This window comes from Pecten maximus, chromosome 16 (genome assembly GCF_902652985.1).
Source record: "Pecten maximus chromosome 16, xPecMax1.1, whole genome shotgun sequence".
Lineage (NCBI taxonomy): Eukaryota > Metazoa > Mollusca > Bivalvia > Pectinida > Pectinidae > Pecten > Pecten maximus.
In genome coordinates, this window is record NC_047030.1 from 20,322,006 (window position 1) to 20,343,691 (window position 21,686).

General features: G+C 36.3%; 1 protein-coding gene across 1 annotated transcript; it reads left to right on the plus strand.

The window, feature by feature from the left end:
• The first annotated feature begins 16,847 nt into the window (after positions 1-16,847).
• On the plus strand, positions 16,848-21,232 carry LOC117314631. The gene is made up of 3 exons (XM_033868711.1): positions 16,848-17,165; positions 18,376-18,604; positions 19,082-21,232. The coding sequence occupies exons 1-3, from the start codon at positions 16,982-16,984 to the stop codon at positions 20,499-20,501; spliced, it is 1,833 nt and encodes a 610-aa protein (XP_033724602.1). The 5' UTR covers positions 16,848-16,981; the 3' UTR covers positions 20,502-21,232.
• Positions 21,233-21,686: the final 454 nt, after the last annotated feature.

The window sequence follows — 21,686 nt, forward strand, 5'->3', positions numbered from 1 at the left end:
CAGCTCAGAGTGACATTATAACTGCCGAACAAGCACTCATTTATTCCTCGCCAGTTAGTGTTGAAAACATTCTAAAACGTAAGACGCTCTGCAGTCCCGTCTCACCTCTTGATCTGTACGACAGAAAGCGCCCCGCAATGAATTCGCCAACGTCATCTGATCTTTCACAGTACTTGAGTGCCACACCTTTTACCTCAACAACTGAGATTTCTAGTACTCCCCCATTTAGTACTATTAAATCCAATATATCTGGTGAAAACGACGAGTCTATCGCCACTAAGATTGAAAGTAAACTTAGTTCGGACACTTTCCTTAAAACTCTTGCTGACAAAATGGCGCCAATTATTGCTTCAACGGTTTCAGATATGATTGACAATATGCTTACTGAAAAAAACTGGTACCATTAGTGAAACGCACTGTTGACAGTACTCTCCGAGACTCTAATTTTATCAAGGAAACAGTTGATCAGCATGTCAAAATGGCCGTACATCCACTTGTTGGTGTTATAAAACAACAGGAAACTGATATAAAGACCCTGCATATTCGTCTACAGGAAGCTGAAGCCTCCCTTGAGGAGCAGCAACAGTACTCCAGACGTACGGCCCTGAAATTCCATAACGTCCCTGTTCCTGATGGAAACGTGTCGAACCTAGATACTCACCAAATAGTTACTCAGATTGCCAGTGAAATCGGGGTGGATCTGCCGCGGGACGCCCTATCTCGCACCCACGTCCTCGGTGGGGTTAAACAGGGTAAAACCACCGTCATTGCTCGATTTGTACGATACGCGTATCGTCAACGCATTTTCAGCAACAAAAAGTCACTGAAAGATCACAGAGACAAAATATTCGTGACGGAAAGCCTGACAAAATTCCGTCAAAGTCTTGTTAGTCGGCTAAATAAATTGAGAAAAGACCGCCATATTTTTTCATTGTGGACAGCGGATGGACGTATTTTTTATAAACAGCAAAAGGACTCCCCAAAAGTCCTGGTACACTCAGCCGAAATGGTCCTTGAATTAGAGAAAAAATACTACCCGTCATGAACACAAACAGACTTTTCCGACCAGTACATCTCTATTGTCTGTCAACCTCATAATCTGTGTTTAAGTTTTGCTTTATTTTTGCTATATTTCTATGTTATATTGCAAAAAAAAAAAAAAAAAAAATTAAATAAGTGTTTATATAATAATCCGAATTTTTATGTTAATGACCGTAGCGACCAAACAACAACTGTTCTGAATACATTATGACAAAATTAGATGATCTGACCACACGGGGACATTGTACGATGTTTACTTGCCGAAATATACGCATTTTAATTCCAATCCAAACCGCCTCACAGCTTCGGGTCGCCATCTTTGCTCATATCAAAACATCTGTGCGTTTGAAAGATTCAGTACTGCAAAGCTTCTAAATGATCTTGTGTTACAAATTTTAGGATTATAATAGAAACGAAATATGGATTTTAAAATAATTTGATTTAAATTACTTATGCATTAGGTTAGCGAATCGTAGCAATTATTTACAATGCACTCTAACGTTGTACTCAATACTGATCACAATGTTTTTATTTAGACATTTTCTATATCTTTCTCTTCATACCATTTTAAGAATTGATTTAGATTTCCCAATAATTTCGCGGGAAATGCATTTGATGACGTAACCGTTAGTCTACAGAATCAGGCATCTATAGTCGATAAATGGAGGTTTGGAGTGGATACCACTTCGGTCCATTAGCTGTATGATATTTCGTGGCGTCGGTTATTAGAACGTGACACGGAAAGCACAACGATACAAAAAACAGAAGATCATTGAACATTCCCGGATTATTTTCGCTATTTTTGAGACACCAATGTGCTAAAATACAACGGAAAGTAACACAGATTTAATTCATAGCTATCGTATCGTAACCTATGTAGCCTAGTTGGGCTAGACCTAATCCTATACGTATATGAGTTCTTATTCCACCTGATTACATTGGTGGATATTGCGACCTCATATCCCCTCAGCTTGTTTTTCTTGTAGCTGCCAGCGCCCTGATTCTAGGGCGCGACGAAAAAGTGTCATAAACCATCTAAAACGATAATTCATGTTAACAAATATGTGTACGCTTACTTGTTGATGAAGTATCAATCCATTTATGCACAAACTGTTGATGGACACCTCTTAAATATAATTATATCCACAATAATTCACTTGCAACCTACTGTGTTAAATATTGGGTCACTAAAACAACTTTGCTGTTGCGGTTATTATAAAATACGGAATGCAAATAAAACGGAAAACGTAGCGTAATATTTTCACAGCGTTTCGTTTGTTTTGTCTATTTCAACTCCATATTTGGATAAACCGGAAATAACCTCGAGAGGTCACAATCAAAACAAGTATGGCGGTATATACAAATGGGACCTACGCTTAAACGACAAAAGAGGCTAATAATCACTGATCTTGGATATAGATATGGACACACGTTGTGTGACTTTGTGTATTTATGATAGATAAATAGAATAAGGTAGGTCAGATCATATGAAATGTGAGTAAAGATAACTTTTAAACGACTTTAATTAGGTGGGTCACAGCAACAGGTTTTATTACTCCTATAACATAAGAGGCCGCTGGTCGGCTCTTTTTCTATCGGATAATATTTTGCCGACTGCGACCTCTTATTTCCGAAGCACTAATTCTTTGATGCAGTTTCCGCCCGAAATCCGGGCGGAACTAAATATGCTTGAAAAAAACTCTTAAGAGGTTGACAGGTCATTACAACGATGTCTACGTATCATTTATGCAATATTTATCCCATATATATGTCACAGACACAAATATATAGTATAATACGGTGTATAACACACAAAATACATGCCCATGTCGTTGTAGCACTTTTCTAGTCGTTTTTAAAAATGGCTGCCTAAAGGTTGATACAAAATAGGTGTCGTTATTTCAAACGGAACGAAATGATACGGACTTTGTTGTATTCCGCTTGTAGGACAGAGGTTGTAATCCATTTTTGTATTAACCGGCAAATCACGTGGTATTTCTACTATCACTACCGACAGTATTGTCTGCTTGAGCTCTGCTCCGCTTCGGAAGAAGAAAACTTCATAATTTGTGTTTTTTTACGAAATTATTCTCATTTAATCATTCGATTATGGAAAGAAATATATATTGGACCCTGTGGATCATTTAAATGTAAGTTGACACGCTATATTTTTTCAATATACGAACTTTGAAAATTTCATCGTCAGCATCGGGAAAATCAGCTATGGGCAGTTAGAGGTTACACGGCGCCTGTCAAAAGTATCTCGCCGTGTAAAACCTCTAACATTGTTGGAGTACAGGTTTTATGTGCGGTGGTGATTAGAGGTTACATGACAGCCTGTCAAAAGTTTCCTGTCGTGTAAACCTCTAATATTATTGGAGTAGGCTAGACCTACTTTCGTTTTACAGTTTACGGATATGGTCATAAAATAATTCATATTCTGAACCATAGTCGATCTAATTACTTAATTGCGGGATATTTGTATCAAGTATATTTGTACTTCTCATGTACAGGGTGCATCTTTGTTTAAAATTGACTGGTCTGCAGGTCTGATCTGACTCCCACAGCTGACCCTGACCACAGGGCCACGTTAATATCGTATCCTTTTGTGAACACCTCATAATAAATGTATCAACGGCAGAATCGTCTGGATTACAATTTTTACCGTTTAAATACTTTACTATATCAATACTTATTACCGGTTAGCTTGTAATTAAATAAGTATTTATATAATAATCCGAATTTTTATGTTAATGACCGTAGCGACTAAACAACAACTGTTCTGAATACATAATGACAAAATTAGATGATCTGACCATACGGGGACATTGTACGATGTTTACTTGCCGAAATATACGCAATTTAATTCCAATCCAAACCGCCTCACAGCTTCAGGTCGCCATCTTTGCTCAAATCAAAGCATCTGTGCGTTTGAAAGAGTCAGCACTGCAAAGCTTCTAAACGATCTTGTGATGCAAATTTTAAGATTATAATAGAAACGAAATATGGATTTTAAAATAATTTGATTTTAATTACTTATGCTTAGGTAAGCAAATCGTAGCAATTTTTTACAGTAAAAATTTAATGTTGCACTAAATACTGATCACAATATTTTTATTTAGACATTTTTTTTATTTCTTTCACTTCATTTCATTGTAAGTTTTAAGATAGATTTCCCAATAAATTCGCGGGAAATGAATTTGATGACGTAACCGGAAGCCCACATGCTAATAGAACGTGACCCGGAAAACATGCGATAATAAAAACAGAAATCATTGAACGTTATACCGGCTTATTTTCTCATTTTTTGAGACACCAATGTGCTAAAATACAACGGAAGGTAACACTGATTTTGTTTATTGCTATAGTATCAAGTAAAATGAATAGTTATTGCGAAAATACACTAGCAGTATTTGCTTCACCTAGTACATGTAGTTTGGCTAGACCTACTTTCGTTTTACAGTTTACAGATATGATCATATAAATAATTGATCTTCTCAACCATAGTCATATAATTACGTATCCGCTGAATTTTTCTATTAAGAATATTTGTACTTCTCATGTACAGTGCATCTTTGTTTACAATTGACTGGTCTAGATCTGCAGATCTGATCTGACTACCCTCAGCTGATCCTGACCACAGGGTCACGTTACTACTTTTCCCTGTGTTACTCTTATGGTTGGGTATGTTGGCTATAGTCTCTCGAAAATGTAACTATATGCCAATCAACCCAACTATTTATTAAAAATACAAATAGATTTTAATAATATCTTTATTGGAAATTAATGTACATTGTATTTTTGTCTTTGCGGACTCGGGTGACATTCGGGTGTGTGTGAAATGTTATAAATGATGGACCGGAAAAGAAAAGGAGGAAGACACCACTGGCATGGATTATCATAGACATTAGACAAGTTTGAACGAAAGGAAAGTCGAATTGTGTACCAAAGTGATTGTTGCCCGAGTCCGCTAAGGTCTACCACAAAACTATTTGTTTTTATTAAGTATTTAGATATACATGTATATCCCAAATATATAAGATTATTTGTATCAATATCTTATAAAATCTCTCTCTGTCTCTCTCTCTCTTCTTCCCACCTCCCACTCCCCCTCTCTTCCCCTTTCTCTCCGTCACTCTCTCCGTCTCCCTCCCCTTCTGTCTCTCTCTCTCTCTCTCTCTCTCTCTCTCTCTCTCTCTCTCTCTCTCTCTCTCTCTCTCTCTCTCTCTATTTCTTATAAAATTAGATTGTAAATATGTAAATAAAACTGCCATCATGTAAATTTTCTCTCAATGTAAAATTGTATCGGGAGAGGGCTTAATATAAGTTGGAAAACTTGTGCCCAATCCCTTTGTAATAGATTGTAAATTACAAATAAAATATGGTTAAATCAAATTGAACCTTTAACATATACGGAGATCTCCTGTAGATTTCAATAATTGTCTTAAAGGTGGAGATGGATAACGCCCATATCCCTCCTGTTTTTTTTTTTTTTTTTTTGTTTTTTTTGTTGTTTTTTTTTAATTTTTTTTTTTGATAAAAAAATTGAGAATGTTATTTGCAGGAGAATGTCTAACGTCAGGACATTCGCTGGGTCGGGGTTTTAAAGCGAGCGTGATCTAGCTCTGGACAGATGACCTTGCAATGGAGATATTTGGAATCTCAGATGGTTCATTCATTTCTCAGTTCGTTCCGTCCCTTCCTTGACAAGGTTTAACTCAATATGCAGACATGAATCTAGTACAAGTTAAGCAATACAGCATCATGATTGGGTGCCAGGCCTGTATGGTCCGGGCCTAGTAATCCAATGGACCACCATGTGTCAGGCTGTTATTACTTGTAAATCTTCTATTGGGTGATTGTTAGTGTCTTGGGTTAAATACTTGTGAAGGAATGGCCAGATCTAGTTGAGACTCGAATGGGTCACCTTGTGAGTTCATGTATCTTGATTGCAGGGAAGTCTATTTGGAGTCAAGGTTACGTAAGTTTGAAGAATCCCGGCTTTAGGACAGGACTTTCATGTCCCACCAAACCCAAGGTGTGTATCGCAAGATAAACCAACAACACAAAGCCAAAATTAAAATTTTGTTTGCCCTCAACGACTGAACCATTTAAATAGGCCAAAATTTATTTTATTGCAAATTTTAGAAGTATTTTTATTTTTTTGATTTGTTCTTGTCACTGAAAATCTAGGTTTTAGTATATCTGACCACCTAAAAGTCGGCCATCAGTGTTTTCGTTGTGAATGTCATATCATCTCAGAGACTTTGATCTGGCTCTGCTTTAGAAATGATAATCAATTTCACCATACATTTCAAGGAAAAGATAGCGATATGCATCACAGTATTGTAGTGAATAAGCATTTCGGAGAAATAGATAATGGATATTCAATGTTTCCTTCGCAATTTCACATAAAGAGTCTATAACAGCATTTGATCGAAATGGGGATATTTTTCCTGGAGCGTTTAAATACAAAATATGTTGCTAGCAGATACTAATTAATGCACTTTTCATGAAATTATAATGAATAAAAACACGTTCAAAATTATAAGGCAGAAAAGGCAACAAGCTCTGAGTATTGAGGATAGGACAACAAAAATCATCAAAATATATGATGCAAAAATCGAGAAACCAACAACATGAACACATCATTCAAGAATCATGTGAAATAATATGTATCGAAAATAAACTTGCGTTTCCTTTTTTCCGCTAGAATAATAAAAATCCAAGACCATTGTTTTTACGTACCGCCATACATGAAGCCCGTTCTGTACAATATTGCATTTAATGTTAAGGTTGGTTTTTTTTAATTTATTATGATTATTTCCAATATGCATTTTTAGTTTAGTTTTAGTTTATTTAGTGGACATTTTACATCTGTTGATTTATAAATGAGGACACATAGTTTTCTGTTACCCTTAGCCCATAAATAATACAATAAATGAAGAATAAAATAACTTGTTGAACAAGATAATGAATGGGATAGAAATCGACCTTGATCCTCAGCCGAGAATGATCATTACAAAATCACAATCTGTGAACAAAACAATCTAATAACTAACACTGTTTTTGAAGCTAAATAATTCATTAATTCATTAAATATGATGCCTTTATCTGTGTTAATATTTTAAAGGAAAAAAATCTAGTTTTGACGAGTTTCCTTGTTAACCCCTTCATTAACCCTAACACTTTAATGATTTGAAAATATATTTGGAAATGAGTCATTGAGTTGTCATTTGAAAATAAACGTGACCTGAAGAGCTCGGAAAGGGCGAAAGCTGCGTGTAAGTTGGTCGTCCTTTGTTATTTTTTTTTTCTTTATTTACCAAAAGTACCCGGATTTGACCTAGATTTGACCTAGCCCGAGTTTTCTCTGGACCTAAAACCATGTTCGGTGTAGTCCCGATAAAAGGAAGGCTTATAACGAGTTCCTACAGCAATATTATTCCAAGTAGTTACAGCTGAGGGTAGGACAGATGGATGGCTACAAAATACTTGTATGCCTACATCAGACATGGTGTTAAAGCCAGAGGAAACTCGGGCTAGACTTGACCTAGACTTGACCTTGACTACACTGATGAAGCAGGATATCCTTTCCTTTTCTGCTCTTATGTCCTTTTACTTTTAAAAGGTCCCAATGAGAGAATCGAGGTTTTCTTCTGTGTCCTGTATTTAGGGTTCATAAAGATGAAGACAAATAGATTTGCTGTCCTTATTGCAACACATGAGTTTCTGTATCTTACCATTCTTTCCGGTTTTTCCTTTTTCTCTTTGTTTCTTTCATTTTACTCTGGCTGTTGCAAGGACGTTGAACCCTTCGAAACGCAATAAAAATGCATGCAATTCTAATCTATTCGTGTTCATAGTTAACACTGCTTTTATGGATTAAATCTAACGGTGCGTTTCCCTGTCACTATGCTCTTGTGTTATGGACCTTGCAATAGCCAATGATAGATTACTGCACATGATAATGCGCTCGCATGACAACAGATTTCCAGAGTTCATCTCTAATGTAATTTTTCATTGCATGCAATCCAGATATAAAACAAGTGTTTGAGGCATTCATAAGGTTCGCCATTATAAATCCACATCTGTTGATAGTCGATATTACAAAGGAGAAACCTCTAATAAACATTCCGTTCTCCTCGCGTTAATCGGTGAGTGCAATGGTTTACGCTGAAAAATCTTGTTCACGCACAATAGCAGATCAACAAGTAAAACGGTATGGCACTCCAGGCTTATTATTGTTGCGAACATGCACTACTCTTCTCTTTACATGGTGCTTCCTCTTCCATACTTAAGGAGAGACGAGGGCACTTTTCTAATATTTACGGATTATAATGCTCATAAATTTCAAAATTTTATTTTTATTCCTTATTTTTCTCTTTTTTGAGTCTTTCAAATGATTTTACGTAGTCATTTCCTGAACTTCATTATTGTCACCTTTCTTATCAACTTTACATAAGTACACTAAACCTCATTTCAAAGTTATGTAACGCCATCATTGCATTCCTTTGCAAGGTCTTTTGATATGGCAATTGAAACTAAGTGTCTCTATCTCTAACTAGATTTTGGTATTAATGTGAACATTATCAAGCTCTTAATTTAACTGTTAGATAGATCGATATAAAGAATGAAGTGTAGTGAGGGGCGATAACTCGTTAGAGTTATCGTTCCTTACGGAACGTAATGATAATACGAGCTAATATTCGCCTATTTTGTCGGATATAATATATAGCGATTTTAAGACAGAAAAATCGGCACATACAATTTTGCTGATACTTTTAGCCATTGTAAAACTCGGCTCGATCTGTCCTGGGTGTATCTGGTATCCCTGTGGAAATTCGTTTTTACTAGATATTTTGGGTTAAACATGCAAAAATCGTCATTTTGAGCGAGAGGTTCTGTTTAAATCGCCCTCAAAATTAAAAAAAAAGCCAAGAGATAAATACAATGCAAAGATAAATAGATAAATGTTTCCTGAAGAAAACGGTCTGTTTAGTCACAAGATTGTTGTGAAAATAGCCAATTTTTCGACCTTCTCAGTATTTTTCCACTCCATTGGGGTATTTTCCTATAAATAGACCGACTGTTTTGATGATATAAGACCGGGCGTTTCCTTCCGTTTAGCACCGTTGAACAGATGGACTCCAAATAATATTAGGGTGAGTGAATTCCCATTAAATCCTGGATATTCCTATCTAAACAATTTAATCCCTAATTTTCGAGGATATTTGTCCAAATTTAGATATTGTCCGAATGCAATGAAATTTACTATTAGGTACATCATCGGACACTGGTCCCTCTGTTAACTTCATTTTCACTTTTCACCGAAATGGTCGCCATTTCCTGGCCTCTAATTGGTCTAAATTTAGATATTGTCTGATTTCAATGAAATAGGATTATATCGGACAGCAAATTCAACTTAATGGCAACAACACAGTTTTACTTATTTTTGTTTAACGTCCTATTAAAAGCCGGGGTCATTTAAAGACGTGCCTGGTTTTGGTTGTAGGGGAAAGCTGGAGTACCCGGAGAAAAACCACCGACCTACGGTCAGTACCAGGCAACTGCCCCACGTGGATTTCGAACTCGCAACCCAGAGATGGAGGGCTAGTGATAACGTTTTGCTTCATTTCTTTCTGTGACATCCGCTTCAGGTGTCACCCCACTAGTATGATGAAAGTAATTACATGTATGTGAAATTCCCAAATTCCCAATAGTAGCATTCCTGCCTCCCATTCTACGATATTTACCCGCCTAGAGCTGATCTTGATTGCAAACTTAGCATCATTATTTATATTATGAACGCCTACTGCTGTCGGACACTCAACACAGAGTTAAGAGAAACAAAGTATAATAAGTTTCTTTATTTAAGCCACGTTAAGATCACAGACATATGTCTCTGGTTAAAACCTATTCAGTAATCATTGATATAATTTGTTTGTTAAATTTGTAAGTGCGTACATATGTACGTGCGTGAATTTCGGACCAGGATGTTTTTCTTTTTCCAAAAGTGAAAAACCAAGCTGCATCCAAGTGACCTCAGGCGTTCCCTAGGGATCGTGTGATTGTTGTATATGTATATCTTGTCAGAGATAGAGGCATTTGGTTTCAATGGTCATATCAAAAGACTTTCCAGACCTTGGTAATGCCGATAAGTCTGGATCAGAGATCCGGTGAGATTTAGAATATTAGAAAAAATATCAACACTGAGTTAAAGACATGTACGAGGAGAAAGCCGGTTATATTTACAAAACCAGCTACAGATTACTGAGAGACAAATATCCCAGAGATGTGGCGAGATTAATACCTAAGGCAACGAACTCGATACCATATCAAAAATCTGAGCCCACAGCAGTCAATATTCATTTTCTTAATTGTTGTAAGGGTATCGAATGGCCTCCAAGGAAATGTGGTTTTAGCTCCGCCAGTAAACAGTGTTTTTAGATTTCAGAAGTACTAGGCATTTAATCAATGAGAAATAGTGTGTAATTACCAGGTCCTGATTACAGAGGTTAAACTTCCGGTTCAGTTAATCACGTGATGCTACAGTTCATTTTGTGTATTACATGTCCAGTCACAGGTGCCAGACTCGTTTTAGGAAATACTAACATATAAGAGTACATGTTTTCATTTATATGTACTCTTATATGTTATTATTTTATAAAACGAGTCAGGCACCTGTGGTCCAGTGTATATAAAAACAAAAAATGCAAAAACCTACAATATATACACTAGTTGTGATATTTACCAAACCCTATCCAAAAAAAACTACAAAGACGGTCCTGCCAGCTAATATTCCGAATTGCTTTGGAATACAAATAGTGGTCCTTATAAGTACCCAAACGGGAGTCGGGAGACAATAGGATTGCGTTGCATATACTGCCGAGTATTCGTTAACATATCGGTTCTTTTTTAAGATCACGGACAAAGACGATCACAAAAAGGGGGTGTGCACTTTAAGCTACAAAAATAATTAAATACACTTCGACTGAGACAAGTACAAATTAAGTATAAATAAGATATAGTCAAATTTTATATTAAGTTTATCTGCTGATGTTTAGTTAATAAACAACTGTGAATTCGTCGCAAAGTTTGGTGAAAGGTTAACTCGGCATCGAGGCGTGATTCGCCGCGAATGTTTTCTCGTCTAATCAGTACAAGAAAGGAATCATATTTATATACATGACATTCGTTTTGTTGGCAGGACTGAACGCAAACAAGACTGAATCATTTGATTGTTATTAATGAACTTGTGTCGACGATTTTGAGAAGAATATGCTGGCACATTCTGTTAACTCCCAGACATGTTAGGTACCCCACAGCGAGTCGTGACTCTACAGCGACATGTGGCGATGTTGAAATCTTTTTGAAGGAAGAGAGATAACTCCAGTTACAATATTAATCACGGGGTATATCGTCGCTGCTCGCTACTACTAATGCATTTAATTTATCTCGGAAAAATATGTTGAAAAATGGCCTTACTTTGGTTTTACGTACATAACAGTTACTTCTGTAATATAAACCAAGTTTTCGTCCTAACTAACCAACATTGCGTACTCAAACTGTTAGATATCCATAAAACAAACATCTAAAAAGGGGATACTGATGAAATATATCTGTTTGAAACAGTTAATACTTACCTAATATTTACCCAAATTCTGCTGACGGTGTGCTGAAAATGGCGCGACGGAATCCGTTACACGCGGTAAATAAACTTTTACTGTAGACGGAACCAAATAGCTAGTATCATGTAGACGGAATCTAAAAAGCGGGTAGCAACGATATACATGTACCTCGTGTTAACACTCCGTTGGCCGTCTGAAGCGTTATAATATCATATTTGTATTCGCTCCTCTTCGTACGTAATGCACAAGCGATGAACAATCACGCCATCAAACCAAAATCACTAAACCTTTAAAGACGAACCATAAAACTATGGATGACGTAACACTTATCTTGACTGTTCTTGAAATCATGATATTGTGAAAAAAATGTTATGAACAAGCCCTTGAATGTCGAATCAATTACGAAACTTAATATGTTCCGAAAGCATGAATGATACGTTCCAGAAATTGGAAATAATCCCTCTGAGCGGTAAACCGCCCGTGTTAGACGCTATAACACTAAAAGCCAATTTAATACGAACCCTAAATATCCTAATATCCGCCATTCCTCGTTTGTTTAATGTTACTTTCTTTATGAAAACTCTTTCGATAACCTTTTTACAGGCCCTAATGACCTTTTCCCCTTGTCGGTGTACAGAGCTATGGCTATTTTTTTTTTAATATTTTTCCATGCGTCCGTGTTACTGTACAGCCATACGTGTAAGTAACATCACGGTTCTTCTAATTCAGGGTGGTCGAGAGGCACAGTGGTAACAAAGTTGCTTTTCGCCTAGACGCGTACGGCCTGGGTTCGTTTCCCCGAACTGACGTGAAAAGGTATGGGGTCACCTGCCCGACCACGCGGGTTTTCACCGGGTTTCCTTCAATCCGTGCCAACAAACGTGATTAATATAACTTGTTCCGTAATTGTTGTAAAATATAATTTTCATTTTTACATCCATTCCACTGGTTTACTTATATGTTTCCATCCCAAAAAACAATAGATTCCATTTCACCAGAACGGTATGGCATAGTTTTCAGTCATTTATATTTACATTGTATATGCAAATAAGTGATACTTTCACAAAAGTTTGCAAAACACAAACAAAAATAAACAGTATTACACACATTTTATTGAATTTAAAGGCTTGTCATTTCCAGGTATGTCTCGTTAATACAAGATAAAAAGTATACAATTAATCATTAATAAGTTTGTCCCATCCAAACGCTACATGTAGAAGTCATCCAGCAGGTCTAGTACTCAAAATGTCTTCATGTCAATTCAGGTCAAATTCAGAACATTGACCACCTGAACTTCACTTAAAGTTTACCTCAAATTGACATCGAATTAAGTTTCATCTTGAAGTTGTTTTTTTCAGGTCAACAGGTCAACTTGACCTGAAAATACCGTAAATTGACATGAAAATTCATCTGAAATCATATGAAGATTTTTCGGGTCAAATTGACCTGAAATTTTACATTAACATGAAATTTTCATCATGTGAAATTAACCTCATTTTCAGGTCAAATTTACCTCATTACATTTTGCCTGTGTACCTATGTAGTTCAATATCACAATGCATTTATTGACGTAACCTATTGCATACAATTTTCATTTATATAAAAGTTATATATACATCTAAAACTGTACACGTTAACAGGTGGTTTTTGAGGGACGCAATCACAGGACTTGGCATGAATGACCAGCCTATATATACCCTGCCTACGTATACACTACTCTCCGGTACTCCTATAACATATAAGCGGCCGCGCGCTGGTCGGCTCTTTTTCTATCGGATATGATTTTGCCGACGGCGCCTGTCAAAAGTATCTCGCCGTGTAAAACCTCTAACATTGTTGGAGTATACTCTCCGGTAGCCCTATATCTAACGACAACCATGTCAGAAATCGTCCGTCCATCGTCCATATCTACATACCTCATCACAGCTTAGCCCAGCTCATGTCAACAACCAATATAATTAATGTGTATTACGTATTCAGTCTACAATAAGTCCCTAGGTCGTTGGATGCTCCTTTCGGCCATAGCATGACAAAGAAACCTATGTATTCGTACCAAAATGTATGAAATTTGGAAACAGAAAACTAAACAAGACAAAGCTAAAAGCGAAATCACGTGTCATGATAATAAAACTTGCATATATTGTGTCAAAATGAAAGGTCAAAATCCTGTCTCTCTTACTGAAGCTTCACGACATGATAATGCAGTCGTTGAGAACCAAGAGAGGAAGACTTTGGACAAAAATACGGAGGGATAACGCCATAACATAAAATTCACTTAAGTTATTCGACAGATGAAAAAGTGTACGAAAACGTTTTTGATTTCCCAAGGTCTGCTTGTCCTGGGAATGTTGTGCATCACTCTATATAAATCTTACAATACAACACCAATCTCGCCCAGGTATGCTATTTTCCCCGAAGTATTGAGAAGGCTTAGGCAATATGTACTCTTATAAATCAAATCAGTCTGGCTCTTTCTCCTTGTTGCATCTATATTTTATAAACACATTTCTTCCTAAACCATCAATAAATTGTTTTTTTATATAACTTATGGTGTGGTCCCTTTTGTTATTGGACGAATCACATTCGAACAAATTGGAAAAAAGTACAAACTTACAGAACACACCCAATCCGTTAAATATTCATTGATGGTACAGACTCTAGACTTGACTGGGCATTGTCCGTGATGCAGTTCCGAGACCTTATACAGTACGAGGAGGGTGATTTGGTACTCAAACGCTCACAGAGCGTTGACCCGCGCAGTCCTCCGCTCAGAATTTGCGCGGGTTTGCAGCGGGATTTGAGCGGGGTTTGAGCGGGCTTCGAGCGGATTGGCAGCAGGTTCGGGCGCGGGCTTGAGCGGGTTCGCAGCGGGCTTGAGCGGTTTTGTAGCGGGCTTGAGCGGACTAGTATCGGACCCGCTCGCCGGGCGGGCTTGTAGCGGGCCCGCTCGAGCGGACTTGTAGCGGACCCGCTCGAGCGGACTTGTAGCGGACCCGCTCGAGCGGAATTGAATAGGACCCGCTCAATCAGTAATGACGGTAGACTTTCAACAGCCCGATGTCGATTAATTATACTTTAATTACCATGAGATACAAATTCATATGTGTAATGTATTGCAAATGCAATCGTTGTTATAAGTTGAATAATATCTACAATGATGAACTGTATGACAGTGTACTTGATTTCAGCCCATTTTGATAAAAACTATTTGTAGGGAAATATTGTAATTATTAAAGTTCAAATAGACTATTTTCATGCATGTGCAAGAACACTCTCATAAATCCAGTAATATTGGATATAGTCGTCATTTAGTGTTAGGAGCTGAGTCAATACATTGTAAATGTATCCTGTGACTACTAACTTGTGACTGTCTTCTTTGGAAAAACGAAAATGTAATCTTTTTGGTTAATGGTGGACAATGAACCAAGTGTCAGCAGTAGCATTATTTCATTCTTACGGAACTTGGAGACGGGTCAAAAGGCGGTTTTGTGATCATTTCTAGAGTACCTAGGACGGTCGGATCTTGGTCAGAATTTTTGTGCATCTCGAGTGGGATATGAGGAACACGGAAATGTGCTCAATCCTGTAACCATTTTAATAGTGGACAATGAGCCGCATGTCCAAGGCAGCATTATTACAATTCTGATTTAGCTGACCTTTGTATAGATGGCGTTTTGTGCATGACCTCGGAGAGGCCACATATAAGGGGCTCGTTATTTTGATCTCGACTTATTTTCACATAGACATTTGAAGTATTTAGCTAGCAACATGTCTGTTTGAGAACATTATCGTTGAATTTCTGTAGTAAGTTTCATAAACTTTACAATTATTTGAACATTTCGTAGTTTTAAATACACGGCCTAAAAATATTGTGTTTTTATTACTATCATTATTTATGTGTCCATCGGGGACATCTCTTGCATGGATAATTATATCACGGACATACACTTACATACATATTACCGGTAGATATCGAAATCAGTGCTAATAGTTTCCCAACTATAGTAGCTAATCATTTAATTACTATCTTCTCAGAAAAAAATCGTCACAAGATTTCACTTTGATTACAAGACAGAACATTATAGTATGTATGTACATGTATGTATGTATATCTTATATTGTATATACACATGTATACTGTTAAACGGAAATTGTCAAATAAAATACAGTTTAAACTATATAGACCACAGAATGATTCTGTGTGTAGTCCAATATTCTTTCTTTATTGTGAGAAAAACAATACATTGGTGTCATCTATCATGTGTATGTGATGAAAACGTCTACAAAAACACATTTTAAACATATTTTAATCAATTATATCGACAAGATGGGAATATTTCCGGTCCTTTTTATTTCGGAATTAAAAAAAATACGTACTGACTATGCGAAAGTCACCATTATTATCAAGACCCAACACCCAAACAATTTGAAGTATTTCGTCCTTCACCGAGCTATTGACCATTGTCCATTTTATGTCCGATGAAGCCTGAAATTAGATTAACTGTAATTGTATTAGATACACAGTGTACGTACATGTAATTGAAATTTTCCATTGAAACTGGTAGGTAACAAAGATTTTCAGGAGAAGATATGAACCCTGTCTTCAGAAAATGTAGGAGATGAGTATCATTATCTGTACTATTCTAAATTATTACCGCTCAAATCCAAATAAAACTAAACTAAAAGGTCTGTTAAAAGGTCATAATTATAAACGAAGTTCTAAATGGTTTGTCTTTTTTTTTTCTAAAAAAATATCTCTTCTTTGATTACGTGTATGTAAAATAATCCTATGAATATTCATATATATGTACTTATGATACAATGTTAATGTTCCTCATGTTACACATTTCCATGTGTTATATAGTCTCCAAATAAAACTGTGCATGGAGACCACGTGGTTAAAATCGCGTCATTTACAAATCATGATTGGAGTTAATCAATGTGATATAGATAAATCCTCTATACACAGGACAAATACCGGTCGTGTACAGTGTAGTTACCGTTATAGAAATGTTTTCACCTGCTGTTAACATCTGCCAATCACATATTTTGATTACAATAGCGAGTATACCTGTATCGCAGTGACCCCCATCGGACCCCTACGGCTTTTTGACCTGCGGGCAGAATGTTGTTACATAAGGATTTAGCCAGTATTCTCGATGTCGGCATGACGTCACAGTCACGTGACAATTCTTCGCAACAAATCCGCCATATTTGTTTGGGGGTAAGCTGGGGAAATTGTTGCTAAATTACGTACGTCCCATTTTCATCTGCCATATTTTTGAGTCAAGCTATGATATTTCTTAATCATGTCGTTCGGATATCAAGAAGAGTTACCCCCAGATGCTAAGGGACGGTATATTGAAAAATTGCATATTATTGGTGAAGATATCTGCCCCTACAAGGTCCCCGCTGACACCTGGATCAATGACCCGAAGCAATGGCCGCCATTACAGTACAACGATGTTTACAGTTACCTCATCAAATTTCCTCGTGAGTATTTAACCACTGCTAATAAATAGTCAATATATAATCACAGATATACCCTGGGGCACCTGCTTAACAAAAGGACACGCGAATAAGGCTGTATTAGTAGTTATTTCCTCTGTTTTAACATGTTTATTTTGGAAGGTATGAATTCTATTTTTGGCACACAAAGCAAACAGTGACACACGAACCGTGACACTACACCTTCCACAGGTGAATAAATATAGCACGCCGGCAGCAATATGAATCAAAGCACCGGTACAAAGTTAAATAATTGACACATTGGTTTCTGGATTCAGTTTAATAAATGACATTGGCCTACCTAGCTCAAGCACAATAATTATAAAATTCAGTCGGTTTAACGGTTCATATATAACTATATTATGACACAGTGTATAAATTTAAAGATATCAACTACTTATTATGTCAAAATGAAATATTATGCATGTTGTTTCCTAGTCTACATGTTGGGCCATTTTCCACTTTATCTAATCTTGATAGCCCCTCCGGGATCCCTCCAAGTATATAAATAAATGTTAAAAGTCAATACACATGCAATAAAAAATAAAATACATTTGTATACAGATTATACTGTATGTGATAGTTACAATATTTATGTCTCCAAAATTGAGTGTTTTTCCTACTTCCAGTACTGTGCATATATATAGTTTATAAGTGTAGCAGGCCAGGTTTTAATTGTAAATACCGTACATAGTTGTGTGGTCGCCTTCTACTTCCGGCTAGGGGGAATTTCCCTTTAGCTCAGTTGGAAGAGTGGCGGACCAGTAAGCCGAGGGTCACGGGTTTGATCCCAGCTGGCTGCACACTACTACTCCTTGAACTTTTACATAATTATAAATATAACTTCAATTTGTACCTGCTCTCAAAAAATCATGGAACAGGAATTTGAATCCCTCACAAACATATATATACTTTGGCCTTAACATTATTTCATTTCTATTAGCAAAACACTTCTAATTATATTTTACCCAAGTTCATGTAAAGATTTTTAACACATACATATGTTGAAATAGAAATAATATATAGAAAAAATATTCATACTTTAGAATTTATAATTACATGTTCATTGGTCCTCAAGGTCTTCATTTTAAATATGCAAAATGCCTCAAGCTCTATGACACATTCATTAGGTTCTTAAATGGTTAGAAAATTATATCACTAGTGTTGTTAATTTTTGTTTTGCTTTATTTAACAGGTGTATATTCATCAGAGGCTATGGAAAACTACAGATCCCTTGATGCCCATGTGTTCTTCGTATCTGGATGGGTGCAGACAGTTTTTCATAGAAAGACAACCTGTGGACATGTGATTGCAAAGGCAGATGTGAAACCATCATGGAGAGTGACAGACGAGCCTCATCACCCTTGGGTTGCTTTAAAGAGAAATGGACCAGTTATCACTGCCCATTGCGACTGTATGGCTGGGTAAGTAATCTGTGTACGTCCCATCGTAAATTTGTTTTATGACTAATTAGAGATGGATCAGAGGGCAAGTTTTAAAAAAGTTGAAGTCTTTTAAATTACATAAGTGTTGTTTATACTTAAACTCAATGAGTTGTCTTAATGAATTAAAATAATTCAATATCTGGTATATTAAAATTAATAAAATGGCAAATATGCCATGCCTACTTATACGTACAGGATTCTTGACCAAATAACTGTGTTAAAAAATGATCATATTGCATTATTCAGTAACTTAACAACATTGAAGATATTTAAGGCCATAAGGGAAACGTGTAGAAAATTTACCAATAAATTGTGAAGAAATGAGACTGAATGATAAATTATATCCATAAAATGTGAAACATAATGCCTATTATTTATTTTCCATGATTCGGCTATGTCATTTATCATTTTTTTTAGCTTGTTGTTTGATGTTTATTTTGTTTTTAAATTTTGTAGACTCGGAGAGACCTGTTCTCACATTGGCGCCCTGTTGTTCAAGATGGAAGCAGCGGTCCGTTTCGGATATACAAGGTCCACCTGCACCGATGAATCGTGTCTATGGAACCAGTGTTTCACCAAGGATGTGCAGCCAGCACCAATATCGGACATTAAGTTTTATAAACAGGCAGCTAAGGATAGACTTACTAATAAGAAATTTAAGACTCAACCTACACCATCAACAGAGGAAGAGCAACAGACATTTTTAGAGTCTTTAAGTAGCCTGGAGGAAAATTTAGTTGGACTTAGTGCCTTCAAGGAGTATGCGGGGCCTTTTGTTGGACTAGGACCAAAACTGGTAAAAGATAAACTACCACCCTCTTTGAGGAACATGTTTAATGAAAGAAACAATATGATGTCAGATGAAGACTTTTTGCAGTTATCTGAGAAAACCATTGAAAATTTCAAAATAACAGTTGATGAAGTAAAGAAGGTGGAGGACATTACTAGGAGCCAATCAAGTTCCTTAGCCTGGCACCATCAGAGATCTGGCCGCATCACTGCCTCAGTTGCAGGGGAGGTACTGCATACTTCAACATCAAATCCGTCACTTTCCCTCTTGAAGAAGATATGCATTCCCAACACGTCATCACCAAATGTACCTTCATTGAATTGGGGAAAGCAGCATGAAGAAGATGCTTATAAACTGTATCAGTTTCTGATGGAAGTGGAAGACAGCGGTGAGCTAGATATTATTCCAAAAGGAGAGATCTTTTTGAAAGACATATCTCATAAGCATGTGAACTTAAACGTGGCAAAGGCAGGATTTTGTATTTCTTTCAGTAAACCTTTCCTTGGGGCTTCACCAGATGGCCATGTGTTTTGTGAGTGTTGTGGGAAAGGCCTTCTGGAAATTAAATGTCCATACAACATGAGACAAACAACATTGATGGAGGCTTTAAAGGACAAAACTTTCTGTCTGGATGCAGACACATTCAGTGTGAAGAGAAACCACAAGTACTTTGCACAAGTACAGCTACAGATGTACGCTTGTGATGGTCAATACACAGATTTTGTGGTATGGAGCCCCAACGATTGTGTAATTAGCCGTATTCGAAGGGACGATGCCTTTATCGACGAAATGGTTGAAAGTCTTGAACAGTTTTGGAAGTGTGTGGTTTTACCAGAGTTGTTGACCAGAAAGATTGAAAACAGCAATGTAAACAAGTCTGGCAACATAACTGGATACATAGTTCAGAAAGATGCTGACAAAACATTCTGTTTATGTAAAACCACGAAGGACAATGCAGACATGGTTGGATGTGATAGATGTGATGACTGGTTTCATCCAGCGTGCTTGAAGTTAAAGAGACTACCCAAATCCAAAACATGGTACTGTCCTAAATGTAGACAGCAAAAGAAAAAACAGAAATTGTGACATTCTGACATAATGTGAAAGGTTTTGCTATGTATTCCCAGGGATTTCGGGTGTATCTTGTGAACTATGAAGTGACTTCGATATGTAGTGTCTAGTGTTAATGTATATTTGGCAAAATCAATAATGCTTTCCTGTAAAAAAGTGATGGAAAGTGAAATTTTCTCTTTTATTTCACAATTACTGATGATGATATGCCAGAACATTTTGTGTTTTATACTTGTTATTACTTTTAATTTGCAATCATGATCTCAGATATAGACCTATTCAAATAAGATCAACTGCATGATCAATATAACAAAAGATTCAAAATATTTCTTATGACTTTGATTCACAGTTCTGTTTATATATATTGCTAGGAGGTTGTGTATTATACTTGTTATTACTATTAATTTATGATCATGATCTCATATGTATAACAAAAAAATTGAAATAACTCTTTCGATTTTGATTCAAAGATATGTGGTGTATAGGTTGTGCAATGTTGTGAATACAGAATAGTACTAGACCCAAATGAATTATATATAAATGCCCATGGATAATATATTTATAATGTATGAGAATTGTGCGTTAGGCTGTGCAAGATCGTGATAGTAGTACTAGATATTCATATATATATATAGTGTTGCAATATGTTTTAAGTTGCAGAATATGTTCTTCAATTTGTTGGATTTATTTTTTTGATGTTAATATATAAAAGATGAATGATGAAAGAATCATTTGAATTTTAAAAAGTCTTTTTTTTTCTGTTCCTTCTATGTATGCGTGTGTACAATAATGTTTTAAAGGGACATTTTGCCCAGGATACCAATACAGTTAAAGTTCACATTTGTTTTTTTACTTTTCTAGCATTTAAATTCTAAACTAGGGCAAAAATTCTCTTTATAATTATATAATTGACATGCGCACCAGGTTATCTATATAGTCCAATTAAGTCCTCTTTTCTTTGCGGACCATCATGATCACCCCTCATAGGACAGGTATGGAATTAAGTATTTATATATATACACGTGTGTGAATTTGGACTTGTCATTGTTTTCTCCGATTTAAGTTATATCCATCAAATGTCTGGTGGATGAATCCCAACACACATAAAACAACTATATTAGCTAATTCCCATGTGTTGATACATTCTATACACTTGGCATATGGGTCCCTTTTATTTATAATGTCTTCTCGTGATAATTT